Source organism: Aplysia californica, unplaced genomic scaffold (genome assembly GCF_000002075.1).
Source record: "Aplysia californica isolate F4 #8 unplaced genomic scaffold, AplCal3.0 scaffold00112, whole genome shotgun sequence".
NCBI classification, from domain to species: domain Eukaryota; kingdom Metazoa; phylum Mollusca; class Gastropoda; order Aplysiida; family Aplysiidae; genus Aplysia; species Aplysia californica.
In genome coordinates, this window is record NW_004797382.1 from 119,559 (window position 1) to 136,854 (window position 17,296).

At 40.1% G+C, this 17,296-nt stretch overlaps 1 protein-coding gene and 1 long non-coding RNA gene across 5 annotated transcripts in view; both read right to left on the reverse strand.

Annotated features, from left to right (window-relative positions):
* The window catches only part of LOC101859924 (eukaryotic translation initiation factor 4B), a gene marked incomplete in the record, with an annotated part of 48,392 nt that overhangs the window by 19,160 nt on the left and 11,936 nt on the right, over window positions 1-17,296 (reverse strand). For 3 of the 4 annotated variants that reach the window (XM_035969073.1, XM_035969074.1, XM_035969072.1), the window contains 8 exon segments: window positions 4,110-4,200; window positions 4,972-5,231; window positions 8,444-8,511; window positions 12,232-12,409; window positions 12,739-12,764; window positions 13,539-13,638; window positions 15,658-15,786; window positions 16,163-16,585. In XM_035969073.1, coding sequence (XP_035824966.1) covers window positions 4,110-4,200; window positions 4,972-5,231; window positions 8,444-8,511; window positions 12,232-12,409; window positions 12,739-12,764; window positions 13,539-13,638; window positions 15,658-15,786; window positions 16,163-16,585 — 1,275 coding nt within the window. 4 annotated transcript variants of the gene reach the window in all.
* Window positions 1,639-2,917, reverse strand: LOC101859777. The gene is made up of 3 exons (XR_220337.3): window positions 2,830-2,917; window positions 2,030-2,055; window positions 1,639-1,700 (listed from the first exon to the last, which is right to left on the reverse strand). It is a non-coding gene; the product is annotated as an uncharacterized LOC101859777 (long non-coding RNA).

Sequence of the window (17,296 nt, forward strand, 5' to 3'; positions counted from 1 at the left end):
TTTAGTACATGTGACCTGTGCGAGTTCTCTGTTCCTACCACTTACAACTCACAGAGACACAACACACTCAGGTCTGCAAGCTGTCATGGGTAGGACACTTATTTCTACACGCACGAAAAGATAACCGTTATAAACCATAAAAATATTTCAGCTGTAAACCCCTCTCGGCATCATTTCAGAGCAGGCACCCCAAAACATTCATTTCGCTGAACTGTGAAAAGACTAAATGAACAAAGCAGGAAAAGGAAAACAGACAACAGAAATTGCTATCATTATTGATCGCGTTTACGCTTTTATTTTTTAAAAATTGGATCATTGAGGAAGCCAGTCGTTTCGAACCCGGCTGTTCGAGCCAGCCTGTGCTAAAGGGGGAGCAATTTTCAAACAGGAACTACAAAAACAACAGACATTTGAAAATATCTCTGGAAACAATTTATCTTTTGCATGAAAATTGAAGAGCGCTCCTTAAATCACAGACATCTGTATTTTGGTGACAATAGAAAACATCCTTGAATTCCTAAATAGAAGACTTCTGAGACAGCATCAGAATATATCAATTACTATTCAGAAAATTCACTGCCTCAAACAAGCAACTATGTAAGACTGGAAAATGAAAACACAGCATCCCTGTTGCTAGAATAATAAGTTACTACTTTTTTTACATGATGAGTAAAAATTGTTCGAGCTACTCATACTTCTTGCGACAGTAATGCATGAGCTTTTGTAAAACACACAAAAAAAAAAAAGAAGAATGCTGTAAATGAAGTAGTATAGTGTACTTTTTAAACAAGACATCTCTTCACACTAAAGAAAATAGGATTCAGCATTCGCATGTAGTCACACTGATTAAGCTGCCCAGCACAGAGGAAACCGGGAGCTTTAGTACATGTGACTTGTGCGAGTTCTCTGTTCCTACCACTTACAACTCACAGAGACACAACACACTCAGGTCTGCAAGCTGTCATGGGTAGGAATATCAATCCTACAAACAAAAAGCCCATTAAAATATTTGTACCAATCTCCATTCATTAGAGCAATTTAAAACCAGCGACCAACTCGGAAATTGATTTCCCACTGCTATACGAAGAAAAAAAACCTGGACACAGAGTAAACAAAATTCAGGGCAGAAATCAAACTTGTAGAAAAGTACGAGTGGCACTGCATTGATAAATAACTAGAAACACAAGAGAGACGCACACAAAAATTGTACCTCTACACTTATCATTTCAGACCAGACAGAGGAGACATGTACAATATTTTGCCTTCTCTAATACTAGAACAGCCTAACTAAATAAAACATAAAGGCATAGTAAAGTCTTAAATCAAGGCGTACCTTTTCGAAGACCACTCTGTTAAGATACATGTATTCTCATTCTCAGGCAGTTTTCTCCCACAGAAATTTTGAACAGAATCCTTCTGCCCAGAGTCTTCTACACTACTCAGTAGCCACAACAGAAACAACACTCCAGCAATATCGCGAGCCACAACACTCAGACCACAGAGGTAAGAGGGACAAACTTACCCAACGTCATCCTTGCCTTTGAGTTTTTCCTCAATCTGTTTCTCCCGAGCATACGTATCAACGGGTTTGGCCGCGCCAAAAATGGACGAGCGAGTGCTCGGCTGGTTCTCTTTCTCCACAGGTTTGGAGCGAGGCTGAAGCTTTAGCCGTGGCCGCTCTGTCGGTGCATCCCTGCGCTCTGCACCAGGAAGGACAAGTAATGTTAAGATTTTTTTCTTTTCAGTTCAACAAGAACAACACAATCATGACGTGTTTTTAGCTGAGAATTAGAGAATTGTTGATAGGAAAATGACAATCATTGGCTGTCATTCAGGGTTATAACGAATAAAAATGAAAGACAAATCATTCACGAAGAAAAAAGTAGTTGTTATATATCTGTATCAGTGAGGCTTTATTTCTTAGCAAAAACAAAAGAAATCAAACATTTCCACTCATGTACATACACCATCATACTCAATTTAATAAAAGCTCATATCAAACAAGCAAATGTAAGGAAAATGAACGAACCTTGGCTGCCATCCCGGCTTGCAGGTCTGTTGAAAATGAAAAAATGTAAAAACTTACATCAATATACATTAAAATGTGCTGACCAAAATTTATTGTCCCAACAAAAAGAAAAGAACTTGCAGACATCTTAAACGTTTTTTTTAAAAAAAGAAAGAAAATACGCATCTGCTTGAGGGGAAAATAGCAAGTGAAACAGTAAACCAAGATTTCTTAGTGCCAAGAAAGAGAGGTAAAAAAAATATTTGAGGGACACATTGTCTGGAGATCTGAGGACTATAATAACATCCCTGGTAGGGCTTGGGGGGGCCTGAGAAACATGCACCTATTATTGTTACTTTACTGTTGCCTTTTTATTTCATAAACTGTGTGCTTCTAACGGCTTCGTTGACTCAATCAATCTTTCTTTTTCATGGTCTTCCCTCTGCCATAAAACCATAAAATTCCACATTGTAAGTAGGCCTTCGATGCTGGCTGTTGTGGCCCCATTCTCAATAATAGAACTAAAAGAGGATTAAAACTGCCTTAGATAACCCAGTGTCCTTATCTAAATGCACCAATATTATTCAGAAGAAACCACAAATCCATAGTTATTACAAGTGTGCCACAGATTTTTATAAAAGTAAGTAACATAGAGAAGATAAAATGCAGAGTAACAGCAAAGTTTGGCCATGGTCAAACTAACTCAAGTACTGAAAGAGCGATGCCTTAAAGTGGGGTGAACATTTCGAACATGTTTTCCTAAGACATGAAAAAGAAGCGTAGTATCGAGAAAAACTAAGATATATCAAACTTGGACAAACCTGCGATCAAATCCATCATCCCGACGTCCTCTGTTGTAATCGTCGCGTCTTCCACCTCCGTATCTGTCATCAGAACCTCGACCAGAACCACCAAATCGGCCTAGCAAACACAGACAATACAAAGCAATCAATATTTTGTTTCAGTAAGCATAACTGTACTTGCAACCACAAACAGGTCATTAAAGTGCCAAATTTTCAATGTTACAAGAGAGTAACAAATACAAACAAGAAGAAGAAGAAAAATGCCTCCCTAGTTCAAGATCCAAAAATGTGTAAAAGAAAAGATGATTTTGAGTAATTTGAGACAAAAAAGTGTAATCACACACGCAGTTAGATTTCTGGATGCTCTGACTTGGACAAATTTCGCGCACTCAAGCAAATCGCACCACAGCACCCTCCAACCACCCACAAAGACTGCTCATTTGAATAATGAGAAGTACACTCACATGAAACAGCAGTACAAAACAAAACAGGAAAAAGAAAACAGTGACTACTTGTTATACCCTCCAGCCCTCCTTATACAAAATATGGAAATACTACCAATTTTCAGTTATAATGCCTGAAAAATAAAACTAAATTAGTGAAATCCTCAACAAAAAGGCTTTGTGCCACCTGCCAAAACAGCATATACAGTAATTCGCTAAGCGAAAAGTTGTTTCTACACAAACAAAATTTTGTTGAGTCAAACAATATCAAAGACTGGAAATTATTGCTCAACTCACTGACTCAAGGTTATCTCACTTACTTTCAATCATATACAAAGAATTATTCATTTACTTAGTCCACAATGACAGCAAAAACTGTAGCCAAACAAACTCCACAAAGCAAGCGAGAGCCCCCCCTTTATGTGTGAGATATTGTTCGCAAACAAGGTTGCAAGTGCAGCGCAGAAAAAAAACAACCAAATAAACAAATGCTGTTAGTCTCAAACTGAGTAATGTGAACTGAAAACAGAACAACCACACACAGAACGAGACCAACAAAAAGAACATTTGCACTGGGAGTATTGCTCCATCCAAGTTTCAGGACGCATAGCCCAAAAAACAAAAATCAAGTTACAACAGCAGTAAAAAGCACTAGAAACATCTCTAAAAGACATGCTTTGACCAAGCAATGAATATTTTATTCTATAAAATAGAACGTTTCCTCATAAGTTCCCAAAATGTCCCTGTAGGAAATCCCCAATGCTGATAAACATTCCACATTTCACTTCAGCCCCACATCCCCAACACCCCTGTCACTGCTTGGTCCTGGCCACAATCTATGATTCTATCACTTACACTGAGCGTCTCGGCCTCCATTAGCTCTGTCACTAGAACCTCGACGGTCACCATCCGAGCGGGCAGGAGGGCCGCGGCCCCAAGCATTTGACTGGTGATCATAAAGAAATAAAACTTAGAGAGGGAGAGGGAGAGGGAGAGAAGGAGAGAGAGAGAGAGAGAGAGAGACAGAGAGAGAGAGACAGAGAGATTGTTTTAGTAAGAGTTTCACAGCATTTGTAACACAATAAGGTCATATAAGTGCCAAAGATTAGAGTTTAGTTTACTTTAGAGGTGTTTTACGGTGTTGCATAAGGTCATATGAGCGCCAAGGGGTGGATATCAACAGAGAAATCCATACAGGGAATCAGGCTTACTCTGATCACCTCTCTAGCTTCAACAGCACAAAGTCTGCTTCGACTATCAAGGCACCCCGGAAATAGAGGGTCACAAGAGTGTGACAAACATACAAAAGAAGAAGAAGAAAAATGACAATAGTAAGGACTAGGAAAGAAAACACAGCAGTTCCCTGTTGCAGTTCAGGCAGTTATGAGCATAACATTGATGAACCAGCCCATTTACAATCCTACTGTGCATAAAAACATTTAATGTCCCCCCCTTTGGGAAGGACCTAAAGACACTACAGTCAGTAGCATCGCCCAAGAGGGTACGAAGATTAGAGGTGTTACAAGAGAGTAAGAAACACACAAAAAGATGGGGGGGAGATAAATACGATAGATGTTCGACAAGAACAACAGACATTTGAAGAAAGGGAACGGAGGGAAAAGGACAAAAGCAAGGCCTACAAGAGGCACCCTCCCATCACCTGATGTACAAATGTTTTTTTAAAAACCACAATGCCGGCAAATGAGTGATGACACACCTTAGGGGGCGGAGCATCTCTGCGGTCAGGGGGCGGGGCCCTGTCAGCTGATTGTGACGTCGGCGAGACTGGAGCGGCGTTATTCGAAGCGTCGGACGGCCCCTCGCGCTTCCTCCCCCATGGGTTATCCTTCGGCGGTGGGGCAGGCACCATCTTTTGGGCAGGATCAGCTGACTTGCCGCTGGTCGGGGACCGGGCTCCCTCCTCCCCCTGGTCATCTGAGGTGCGAGAATGCTCGCTGTCTCTGCGAGACACTGGGGCTGTGAGGAAAAATCGTGGAATGACAAATGATTAAGGGAAGTCAAGATTCCTAACAGATGCTCCAGCACCCATACACCATTTAAGAATTGTACAGCATTTTAAAAGATTTATAGACACATTAACGCGAAAGCAAAGGTTGACAATAGGACAAAACCAAAAATAAACCAAACTTATAAAAACAAAAACATTTAGAAGCTACATTCTAAAACAGAAGAATTTATAATAGTACTGTGAAATAGCAGAGCAGAACAATATTGAAACTAAGCTATACAAATAGATGGTGTACAAGTAAGAGAAGGGGAACTGAAACCGCAATACAAACGTTTCCAGCTCTGCAACACGAAATCATATTCCCTGTGTGAGCTTCTTCGAGATAAAAATACAATCAACCCCTTTCTTGTCTACAACGATGTAGTCTATGCCAGTTGGAATTTGAATTCCATAAGAATAGAGAAAAATTAAGTAGCCCCCTGAAAACACTGAGAGGCACACTGTTCAAAATTCATTCACACAACGTATCTGAACTAAAACACTAATGAAGCAATGGTCATATCAAACAAGCAAATGTAAGACTTCAAAACAGAAAAGAAAGACATTCCAGAACATTCAGTGGGACAAACTATCAACTTCCCCATAAAGAAACAGCAGTACAAAACAAATCTAAGCAAATATGGTTAAAATCATAAAAAGAAAAAGGCTTCTTTATTCTACTGACAGGAACAAATAGAATTATGGCAGAGGCAAAAAAAAAGGACAAATAACGAACAGACAAGCAACTGAACTACATGAGGCATACTGCCTCCAAAATGACCTGTCTGTATTTATGGTAGGATGTATAATTTTGTTTTCCTAATAAGCCAAACAGAACAAAATAAAAACACAATCAAGCCACCCTTTCTTCAACACTAGAAAAAGGAAAAAGAAAAGCAGGTGGGGAAAAAAAACAACAAAACAAAACAAAAAACACCCTCTCAAACAAGAAATAAAGATCTCTAACAAGCACTAGACCTGCATGTGAGCCTCAACCAGATTGTCTGAAAATTTTCCGCACACAACACTACCCCCCATCCGTTCCCCCCATTTATAAGTGCTTTTGTTGTTTTGTTTTGGTAAGTGTTTTTAAGGCGCTCGCAACCGCATAAGGTCATATGAGAGCGCGGGACACACCTACATTTTCAGTTGGTAGGAAATTTTTAATTTTGCCCAGGCGGCTGCCGAAGCCTACACTTATCGATTTCAGACCACCAAGGGATCTTTAACGTGCGCAACTTGCACACGAGCCCTCCGAGATTTTTCGCCCGTGTCCGAGAAGGCTATGTGTAGATCTTTCCTACTAGAAGATCAGGGGTGTGGCAGAAAGACAGCAGTTAGGAGGAGCCACGGAGTAGCAGTAGAAAGGCTGCAGAAAGGGTCAGGAGCCCAGAGGAGGGGGCAAAAGAGGTGAGGGGGTGGGGGCAGAAAGTGGAAACGAAAGCAGACAACAGAACATTGCTAGAGAGCAGGAAAGGAGGTGAAAGGAGACAATTTTAGAGAAGAAAATTTTCCGGTCGCTACCCGGGACCTTTGAAGGAGAGGCCAACACCTTAACCTCTAGGCCACGAGAGCCCCCCATCATAAAACCGCAGCACTTGTAGAGGTACATGCCGGGGGCATCAGCCTCCAAAAAAGAACCTGCGATGGCTCTTCAGAAATGTAAAAAAAGTCCATGAAAGTGCAGACAAAGCCGACTGCAGAAAAAGGGGGTGCTGGCGATTGGCCAGGCCTCGCATTTCGCAACATTGACTAATACAGGTGGGCCTAGCGATAGCATCGGCCGGGTCGTGGGTCTGGTCGCGATTGTTGGATTTCAGACAATTGTCGGCAAACATGCAGGTCTAAACACATGTAGAGACACAGGGACATTTTTCAAAGAACATCAATGACTCTAACAATTGTCATTAAGCTGAAATAAACAAGAAGTTGACAATTCAAAAGACAGACACTGAACACAAACCACTAGTATGGGATGGGGAGGACGACTACTACAGGATTATGTTGGTTGAGTTTCAATATTTCCCCTTTTTTTCGGGGGAGGGGGGTGTCAAAGCTGCCATCACCAGCACACAAGAGATCCCACTGCGACTCTACCTACCAGGTCTAATCACCGAAGCACAGACGCTGGTGAGGCTGCTCTTGCGCCGCCCACTTTCTGCACCCATCCGACACAGGAAGTGTTTCAGAGAGCAACGGTTGGCAATAGTAGCAAAATATGAACAACGGAGAAGAAGAAAAAGTCCACTTCACTTGTCCAACACAAGGAAGACATTTGTTTGATACCCTTCAACAAGTATCTATACAGTGCCAGAAAATTTTCCCTTGAAAATTGTTTGGGTTTTTCAGTTGTGTAATTGCACAAAAAGAGAAGCAAAAAGGTGCTACAAGCTGAGAGTGACGTACTTCTCAGGTTCAAAATATGTTGAAAAGACACTTCACAACCTTAACATTATTATCAGCGAGCATCTTTTCGACCGCTTAAAATGTCCACGAAAAAGCACATATCTACAGGCTAATAATACAGTTGCTTTTCAAAGAGAGCGCCTCCTAAAAGCCATTCAAAATGAATGAACCATAGTAATAACAAAGTTCTGAGACCTATCGTTATCACCCTCTGCGTGGAAAAAGACCCCCAAAAAAGCAGACAGTTATCACCCTCTGCGTGGAAAAAGACCCCCAAAAAAGCAGACAGAAATAGAACTAGCAGTTGAGAAATAAAGTAGAAATTCTAACAAGCACCAGTATGACTTTAACAAGTCAAAAAGAATGATTAATCACATAAATACACTGAAAATTTAATGCACAAAAGGATGAAACATTAATTGACTAAAAAACCCACAACACAAAAATTTGTACACAGCACACTATTTTCTTCTCAGTCACAGTACACTATTATTGAAGACAATCATCTTTTTGCCAACAATTTACAACGGTGGCCTTATTTTCAGGTCAATAAATGGAGGAATCTTTTAATCCTCTCCTACACACATAAAACTTTCCGTTTCCCTTTGAGCAAGTGAGAAGACTCTGGATAGAGCCACAATCATGCACAGCTGAGAAAAAAAAGCCAAAGACTGAAAAAGAAATGACCAAAAAACAGCATATTAACCAACAACAGCCACCCATTTCTCTTTTCAAAGCATTCCGTTGCACGTTGGGCACAACTGATCAAACACACCTGAGCGGTCTCCACTGCTGCGCCTGTCTCCACCAGAGCTTTCGTTATCTGCACGTCTGGATCGGGGTCTGAAATCAAACAAGTAACGCTGCCTGAACACAAAGAAAGAATCTAGGGACATTTCTTATTCAATACAAATAATTTAAATATTGGGTCTCAATTCTATGATGCACATTCCTGCTCTATCATAGCTTCATACACTTAACATTACAGGAACATATACAATTATCCATCAGCATATATATAGGATAGGACGCTCATCAATTTTAGGGCATGGAGTTATTGGTTTAATCTTAAAGCTTATTATTTGTCTTTCTTTTGGTGAAAATAATACCCATCTGTCTTGAATAGAAGTCCAGATATTTGCGATTGAAGGTGGGGGTAACCTGTTTTCTGCAGTAATTTTAGCAAGAAAATGGCCGCCAAAATTTGGTAACTTCTATAGCTTGAGAGTCCTTGGAAACTGAAAATGTACATATTTTGTGCCATAAATCAACATTTTATTTTTATATGGTCCTTAGCTGCCCCCCCCCCCCCAAATGCGACAAAAATTGCCTCACTGAAGGGAAAATGCTTGTTGCTTCGATTTCATTATTTTGAAGAGCATTTGATTTCACCATGATGCCTCACATATATATGCTCAAGTGAATCTACATCAATGACAAATATCAAAAGTTCCGGCAGTAAAACAGATGTGTTGTTTTAGAGGCAGGTTTGATCTCATGACCTACAATTTTTCAATCACTCTCAGAAACAGAAGCAGTGGCATCTGTTGTCTAGTGGTAAGGCAGCTGAACCCCAACCATGAGCTTGCCATTTCAAAGGTTCGAGGCTCAGCTCAGTCGAATACTGTGTCCATGGGAAAGGCCATTAACAACAATTTTCCCATTTGGCCCAGTCCTATCAAAGATGGACACTAAATTTGAAGCACCTGCCTCTTTAATCTCTTTAAAGCTTTAATGTTGAAAGAGGTGTTAAATCTACACAATTTCGCACATTTCTGTTCTTGGGAATAGAAAAAAACAGTCAACCCCAATATTTGCAAGATTGGACATGCATCTTACTTAAGTACAGAAAAAATTAGCTTTAAAAGTTGACTTTGAACGTTATATATTTCCAGCCTTGCTTTCCACCTTTTGAGTAAGCGAACACATAACACATAACATATCTGTGTGGTCTAGAAACTGGATGTAGTCACACTGATTAAGCTGCCCAGCACAGAGGAAACCGGGAGCTTTAGTACATGTGACCTGTGCGAGTTCTCTGTTCCTACCACTTACAACTCACAGAGACACAACACACTCAGGTCTGCAAGCTGTCATGGGTAGGATACTTACTTCTACACACACAAAAAGATATTCGTTATAAACCGTAAAAATATTTCAGCAGTAAATCCCCCTCAATTCAGAGCAGGCACCAAAAAACATTTATTTCGCTGAACTGAGCCAATTCATTTTCTGCATGAAAATTGAAATTGAAAGGCATAATCCTTAAATCACAATGATATTTTGGTGACAATAGAAAACATCCTTGAATTCCTAAACAGAAGACTTCTGAGACATAGCATCAGAATATATCAATTACTATTCAGATAAATCAGTGCCTCAAACATGCATCTATGGAATATCTTTTTTAAAAATATAGTAGAGCGTTTTACAGCGATCGCAACTGCATAAGGTCATATGAGCGCCAAGGGGTGGGTATCAACAGAGAAGTCTTTACAGGGAATCAGACTTACTCTGCTCACCTCTCTAGCTCAAGGTCTGCTTCGACTATCAAGGCACACCGGAAATAGCGGGTCACAAGAGAGTGACAAACATACAAAAGAAGTTAGAGGAAAATGACAATAGTAAGGATTAGGAAAGAAAAAGCAGATGAATCAGACCATTTACAATTCTACTGTGCTTGAACAAGAAATGTCCCCCCTTTGGGAATGGCCTAAAGACACTAGTCAGTGGCACTGCCCCGGGGGGTCAATTATGGAAGCCTGGAAAATGAAATCACAGCATCCTTGTTGCTGGAATAATTAGTTACTACTTTTCTTTACATGGTGAGTAAAAATTGTTTGAGCTACTCATACTTCTTGTGACAGTAACGCATGAGCTTTTGTAAAACACACAAGAAGAGAAAAACATACAATGCTGTAAACAAAGTAGTATTCTGTGATTTTTTTTAATGAGACACCCTCTCTTCACAAAATAATGTGAGCCAGCATTCACATGTAGTCACACTGATTAAGCTGCCCAGCACAGAGGAAACCGGGAGCTTTAGTACATGTGACCTGTGCGAGTTCTCTGTTCCTACCACTTACAACTCACAGAGACACAACACACTCAGGTCTGCAAGCTGTCATGGGTAGGACACTTATTTCTACACGCACGAAAAGATAACCGTTATAAACCATAAAAATATTTCAGCTGTAAACCCCTCTCGGCATCATTTCAGAGCAGGCACCCCAAAACATTCATTTCGCTGAACTGTGAAAAGACTAAATGAACAAAACAGGATAAGGAAAACAAACAAAAGCAATTGCTATCATTATTGATCGCGTTTACGCTTTTATTTTTTAAAAATTGGATCATTGAGGAAGCCAGTCGTTTCGAACCCGGCTGTTCGAGCCAGCCTGTGCTAAAGGGGGAGCAATTTTCAAACAGGAACTACAAAAACAATTGACATTTGAAAATATCTCTGGAAACAATTTATCTTTTGCATGAAAATTGAAGAGCGCTCCTTAAATCACAGACATCTGTATTTTGGTGACAATAGAAAACATCCTTGAATTCCTAAATAGAAGACTTCTGAGACAGCATCAGAATATATCAATTACTATTCAGAAAATTCACTGCCTCAAACATGCAACTATGTAAGCCTGGAAAATGAAATCACAGAATCCTTGTTGCTAGAATAATAAGTTACTACTTTTTTTACATGATGAGTAAAAATTGTTCGAGCTACTCATACTTCTTGCGACAGTAATGCATGAGCTTTTGTAAAACACACAAAAAAAAAAAAGAAGAATGCTGTAAATGAAGTAGTATAGTGTACTTTTTAAACAAGACATCTCTTCACACTAAAAAAAATAGGATTCAGCATTCACATGTAGTCACACTGATTAAGCTGCCCAGCACAGAGGAAACCGGGAGCTTTAGTACATGTGACTTGTGCGAGTTCTCTGTTCCTACCACTTACAACTCACAGAGACACAACACACTCAGGTCTGCAAGCTGTCATGGGTAGGAATATCAATCCTACAAACAAAAAGCCCATTAAAATATTTGTACCAATCTCCATTCATTAGAGCAATTTAAAACCAGCGACCAACTCGGAAATTGATTTCCCACTGCTATACGAAGAAAAAAAACCTGGACACAGAGTAAACAAAATTCAGGGCAGAAATCAAACTTGTAGAAAAGTACGAGTGGCACTGCATTGATAAATAACTAGAAACACAAGAGAGACGCACACAAAAATTGTACCTCTCCACTTCTCATTTCATACCAGAGAGAGGAGACATGTACAATATTTTGCCTTCTCTAATACTAGAACAGCCTAACTAAATAAAACATAAAGGCATAGTAAAGTCTTAAATCAAGGCGTACCTTTTCGAAGACCACTCTGTTAAGATACATGTATTCTCATTCTCAGGCAGTTTTCTCCCACAGAAATTTTGAACAGAATCCTTCTGCCCAGAGTCTTCTACACTACTCAGTAGCCACAACAGAAACAACACTCCAGCAATATCGCGAGCCACAACACTCAGACCACAGAGGTAAGAGGGACAAACTTACCCAACGTCATCCTTGCCTTTGAGTTTTTCCTCAATCTGTTTCTCCCGAGCATACGTATCAACGGGTTTGGCCGCGCCAAAAATGGACGAGCGAGTGCTCGGCTGGTTCTCTTTCTCCACAGGTTTGGAGCGAGGCTGAAGCTTTAGCCGTGGCCGCTCTGTCGGTGCATCCCTGCGCTCTGCACCAGGAAGGACAAGTAATGTTAAGATTTTTTTCTTTTCAGTTCAACAAGAACAACACAATCATGACGTGTTTTTAGCTGAGAATTAGAGAATTGTTGATAGAAAAATGACAATCATTGGCTGTCATTCAGGGTTATAACGAATAAAAATGAAAGACAAATCATTCACGAAGAAAAAAGTAGTTGTTATATATCTGTATCAGTGAGGCTTTATTTCTTAGCAAAAACAAAAGAAATCAAACATTTCCACTCATGTACATACACCATCATACTCAATTTAATAAAAGCTCATAAAAGACAAGAAAATGTTAGGAAAATGAACGAACCTTGGCTGCCATCCCGGCTTGCAGGTCTGTTGAAAATGAAAAAAAGTACAAACTTACATCAATATACATTAAAATGTGCTGACCAAAATTTATTGTCCCAACAAAAAGAAAAGAACTTGCAGACATCTTAAACGTTTTTTTTAAACAAACAAACAAAATACGCATCTGCTTGAGGGGAAAATAGCAAGTGAAACAGTAAACCAAGATTTCTTAGTGCCAAGAAAGAGAGGTAAAAAAAATATTTGAGGGACACATTGTCTGGAGATCTGAGGACTATAATAACATCCCTGGTAGGGCTTGGGGGGGCCTGAGAAACATGCACCTTTTATTGTTACTTTACTGTTGCCTTTTTATTTCATAAACTGTGTGCTTCTAACGGCTTCGTTGACTCAATCAATCTTTCTTTTTCATGGTCTTCCCTCTGCCATAAAACCATAAAATTCCACATTGTAAGTAGGCCTTCGATGCTGGCTGTTGTGGCCCCATTCTCAATAATAGAACTAAAAGAGGATTAAAACTGCCTTAGATAACCCAGTGTCCTTATCTAAATGCACCAATATTATTCAGAAGAAACCACAAATCCATAGTTATTACAAGTGTGCCACAGATTTTTATAAAAGTAAGTAACATAGAGAAGATAAAATGCAGAGTAACAGCAAAGTTTGGCCATGGTCAAACTAACTCAAGTACTGAAAGAGCGATGCCTTAAAGTGGGGTGAACATTTCGAACATGTTTTCCTAAGACATGAAAAAGAAGCGTAGTATCGAGAAAAACTAAGATATATCAAACTTGGACAAACCTGCGATCAAATCCATCATCCCGACGTCCTCTGTTGTAATCGTCGCGTCTTCCACCTCCGTATCTGTCATCAAAACCTCCACCAGAACCACCAAATCGGCCTAGCAAACACAGACAATACAAAGCAATCAATATTTTGTTTCAGTAAGCATAACTGTACTTACTACACAAATAGGTCACAAATGTGCCAAATTTTCAATGTCACAAGAGAGTAACAAATACAAACAAGAAGGAGAAGAAACATGCCTCCCTAGTTCAAGATCCAAAAATGTGTAAAAGAAAAGATGATTTTGAGTAATTTGAGACAAAAAAGTGTAATCACACACGCAGTTAGATTTCTGGATGCTCTGACTTGGACAAATTTCGCGCACTCAAGCAAACCACACCAGTGCACCCGCCAACAACCCACAAAGACTGCTCATTTGAATAATGAGAAGTACACTCACATGAAACAGCATTAAAAAAAAAAACAGGAAAAAGAAAACAGTGACTACTTGTTATACCCTCCAGCCCTCCTTATACAAAATATGGAAATACTACCAATTTTCAGTTATAATGCCTGAAAAATAAAACTAAATTAGTGAAATCCTCAACAAAAAGGCTTTGTGCCACCTGCCAAAACAGCATATACAGTAATTCGCTAAGCGAAAAGTTGTTTCTACACAAACAAAATTTTGTTGAGTCAAACAATATCAAAGACTGGAAATTATTGCTCAACTCACTGACTCAAGGTTATCTCACTTACTTTCAATCATATACAAAGAATTATTCATTTACTTAGTCCACAATGACAGCAAAAACTGTAGCCAAACAACCTCCCAAAACCAACCGGTACCCCCCCCCCCCCCCCGTTCAGAACATGTGCAAAACATAAGCAAAGCTGCCAACTTTTCAAAACCAAAAAACAAGCCTCGCCCCAGGGGGCAGGGTCAAGATGGTAGGCCCTGTTCGGTCAAGTGTTTTCCCCCCCCCCCCCCCCCCCCACTTACACATTAAATAAATTCAAGCTATGGAAAGCAAACCTTGCAACCATAACGTCAAAAGATCTATCAAAAATGTTTAGTCAAGATCTTCCAAATTGACTTATCATTATTCGCAAATCTGGTCTAGAAAAATCATAATTTTCATCAAGTCCACAGGCGCATTACTAGAAAACAGAGAATATAATTTTCTTATTTTCTGACACTAGAATTGACTTCCTTGCACAGACTCTCAAAAACGCATGTTTTTATATACTGGTTGGCAGCTATGCGTGTGTTGCAAGGATCTCATATCTCCACACCATGAAAGCCTTGTGAACAAACAATAGCCAAAAGTACTGTGGGCTTTCCTATTTTTTCCTACAACAGGTCAGCCCCTTCACTGCCGCAAAAACTAACTTGATATTGGCATTATTGCTGTGGCTGAAAACAGAACAATGTGTACTAAAAAGTTAAATTTCTCACTTCCGAATGGTAGTGGAGACATGTGACTTGCTAGAGACGATAGACAAATTATTCAGCCATTGTCTTAGAAAATTTATTAAAAAAAAAAAAAAAAGCACTGGTACATTTTTTTCATCTCACAGTGCCAAATTGTTTAATTTCAAGGCCAGAGATTCATTTACAAGGCAGTTAGCAGTTTAAATAGAGATGAAGCAAACTCGGGCGAAGCATCAAATGGGATAACAAATTCCCCCCTCCCTCCCACACCCTAAAGTAGATATTTTTGTTTTAACTATTATGTCTCAGTATTTGACTTTACTACATACATAACTGCATTTTGCAGCTGTAAGTGAAGCCATGAACCTTAGTTTTCTCTTGTAATGTGTTCATAAGCAAACAGAAGGTCTGTGATATAACAGACGACACTGCAGGTTTCTGTAGTCTCTTTTAATATTACGAGACAGAAAAAAAGACACTCATACTCACAGCAGAAGGGCACACGAAACAAAAAGGAAAAAAAAACTGACTTCAAAAATAAGAGTGAGTAGTCATCACATGTAAACGAGATACTCATAAAGGTTCTTAAAACTCAGTTGACTTCATGAAGTTGATGGGTGTTTTTAGATAGCACCCCAAAGCAAAGCAAATGCCAGCAAGCCAGTCAAGCTGCTGCTACACAAAGTAGTTTGTGCTTACCCCCGTCTTCACGGTCCCGATTGAAGCCGTAACCTCTCGATCGGTCTCCCCCTCGACTGTCGCCGTAGCCACCTCTGTCACGACCATCATAACCCCTATCGTTGCTATAGCGATCGCGATCACCGTAGCCTACAAGGGGAAATAACAAAGGAGCAAACAAAGAGACAGCCTGTCTCAATGAATGACCATAGGGACATAACTAAAGGAAAAAAAAACATTTCATAAAAATCAAGCTGGTGCCTCGTCCAAATTTTAAACAGGCAAATCTTGAACTTTTATCGTTTTGCATGTTTAGAGCTCTCCAGTCTTGTGGTAAAGTCTCACTAAAAACAAATTAGATATTCTGTGAGGTAAGGGAGAAGGCTCTTTTTAAATAAGTTTATTTAATGGGGACTTCAACCCTACACCATACACAACTTGGAACCCCCAAGACAACATCCTCTTGTTTAACAGAAAATACTCCATCCTCCCCGCACCCCCCAAAATAATCGTAAAAAAAACTTACCTCTATCTCTGTCTCCACCGTAGCCTCTATCTCTGTCGCCACCAAAGCCTCTGTCCCTGTCGCCACCGAAGCCTCTATCTCGGTCAAAGCCACGGTCTCTGTCTCCACCAAAACCACGATCCCGGTCACCACCAAAACCACGGTCCCGATCACCAAAACCACGATCACGATCTCCGCCATACCCTCTGTCCCGATCGCCAAAGGAACCACGATCTCTGTCACCACCAAATCCTCTGTCTCTGTCAAACCCGCGATCTCTATCTCCAAAACCGCCTCCCCTGTCCCGGTCACCGCCGAAGCCCCTATCTCGATCGCCGAAGCCCCGGTCCCTGTCGCCATAGCTTCTGTCAGAGAAACCACCTCTATCGCGATCACCATAGCGACCACCTCTGTCAGAATCTCTCGATCCGAAGCTGCTGCCATCTGGAAAGGAAAAAAACAACAAAAGAAAAGCAATGAAAAATTTGATAATAACCATAAAAAAAAACAAGATCAATTTAGCCGTTACAAGGTACCAGTTATGTTGCATAAAAAAAAAAAAAGATAAATTAAGCCGTTTCAAGGTATTAGCTGTAAGATACACGACTGTTTACTTGATAATGATACAGTGAACCATCAAAAACAGTCAAACCAGAACATCTTTTACGAAAAAGTGTAAAAAGGCTCAATGGCCTTGGTAGGCTACCAGACTCATTACCATGAAGTTGCGGGTTCATGGGCTCAAGGATCAGTTTGGCCCATGAAGGTGAACGGATAAGAAAGATCTTTTAGCATCTGAAAAATGACAGCTTGTACGGCATGCTTCCCTCGAAGCCAAGAATGTTCTTAAGAGTGCTAGGGTCTGCTGGGGTAATAAAAATAGTTTAAACCATAGAGCATGGATATGCAGACCTGCAACTCTATGAAATCTAAAAATCCGGATTTTAGAGTTTAAAAAATCAGGATCTGGTGAAAAAAATCGGGATCAACGGAAAATCAAGCCATAAGGGATACTGGGGGCTTTTATGAGGCAAGTATGCAAGAGAAACTTGAAGAAGTTCACGTTTGGGCCTCTAAATAGAGAGAAAACTGAAAGACAGCATTACTCGAGTCGGAGTTGGATAGACTGGGGGAGCGCAGGTTGCAGTAAAGCTG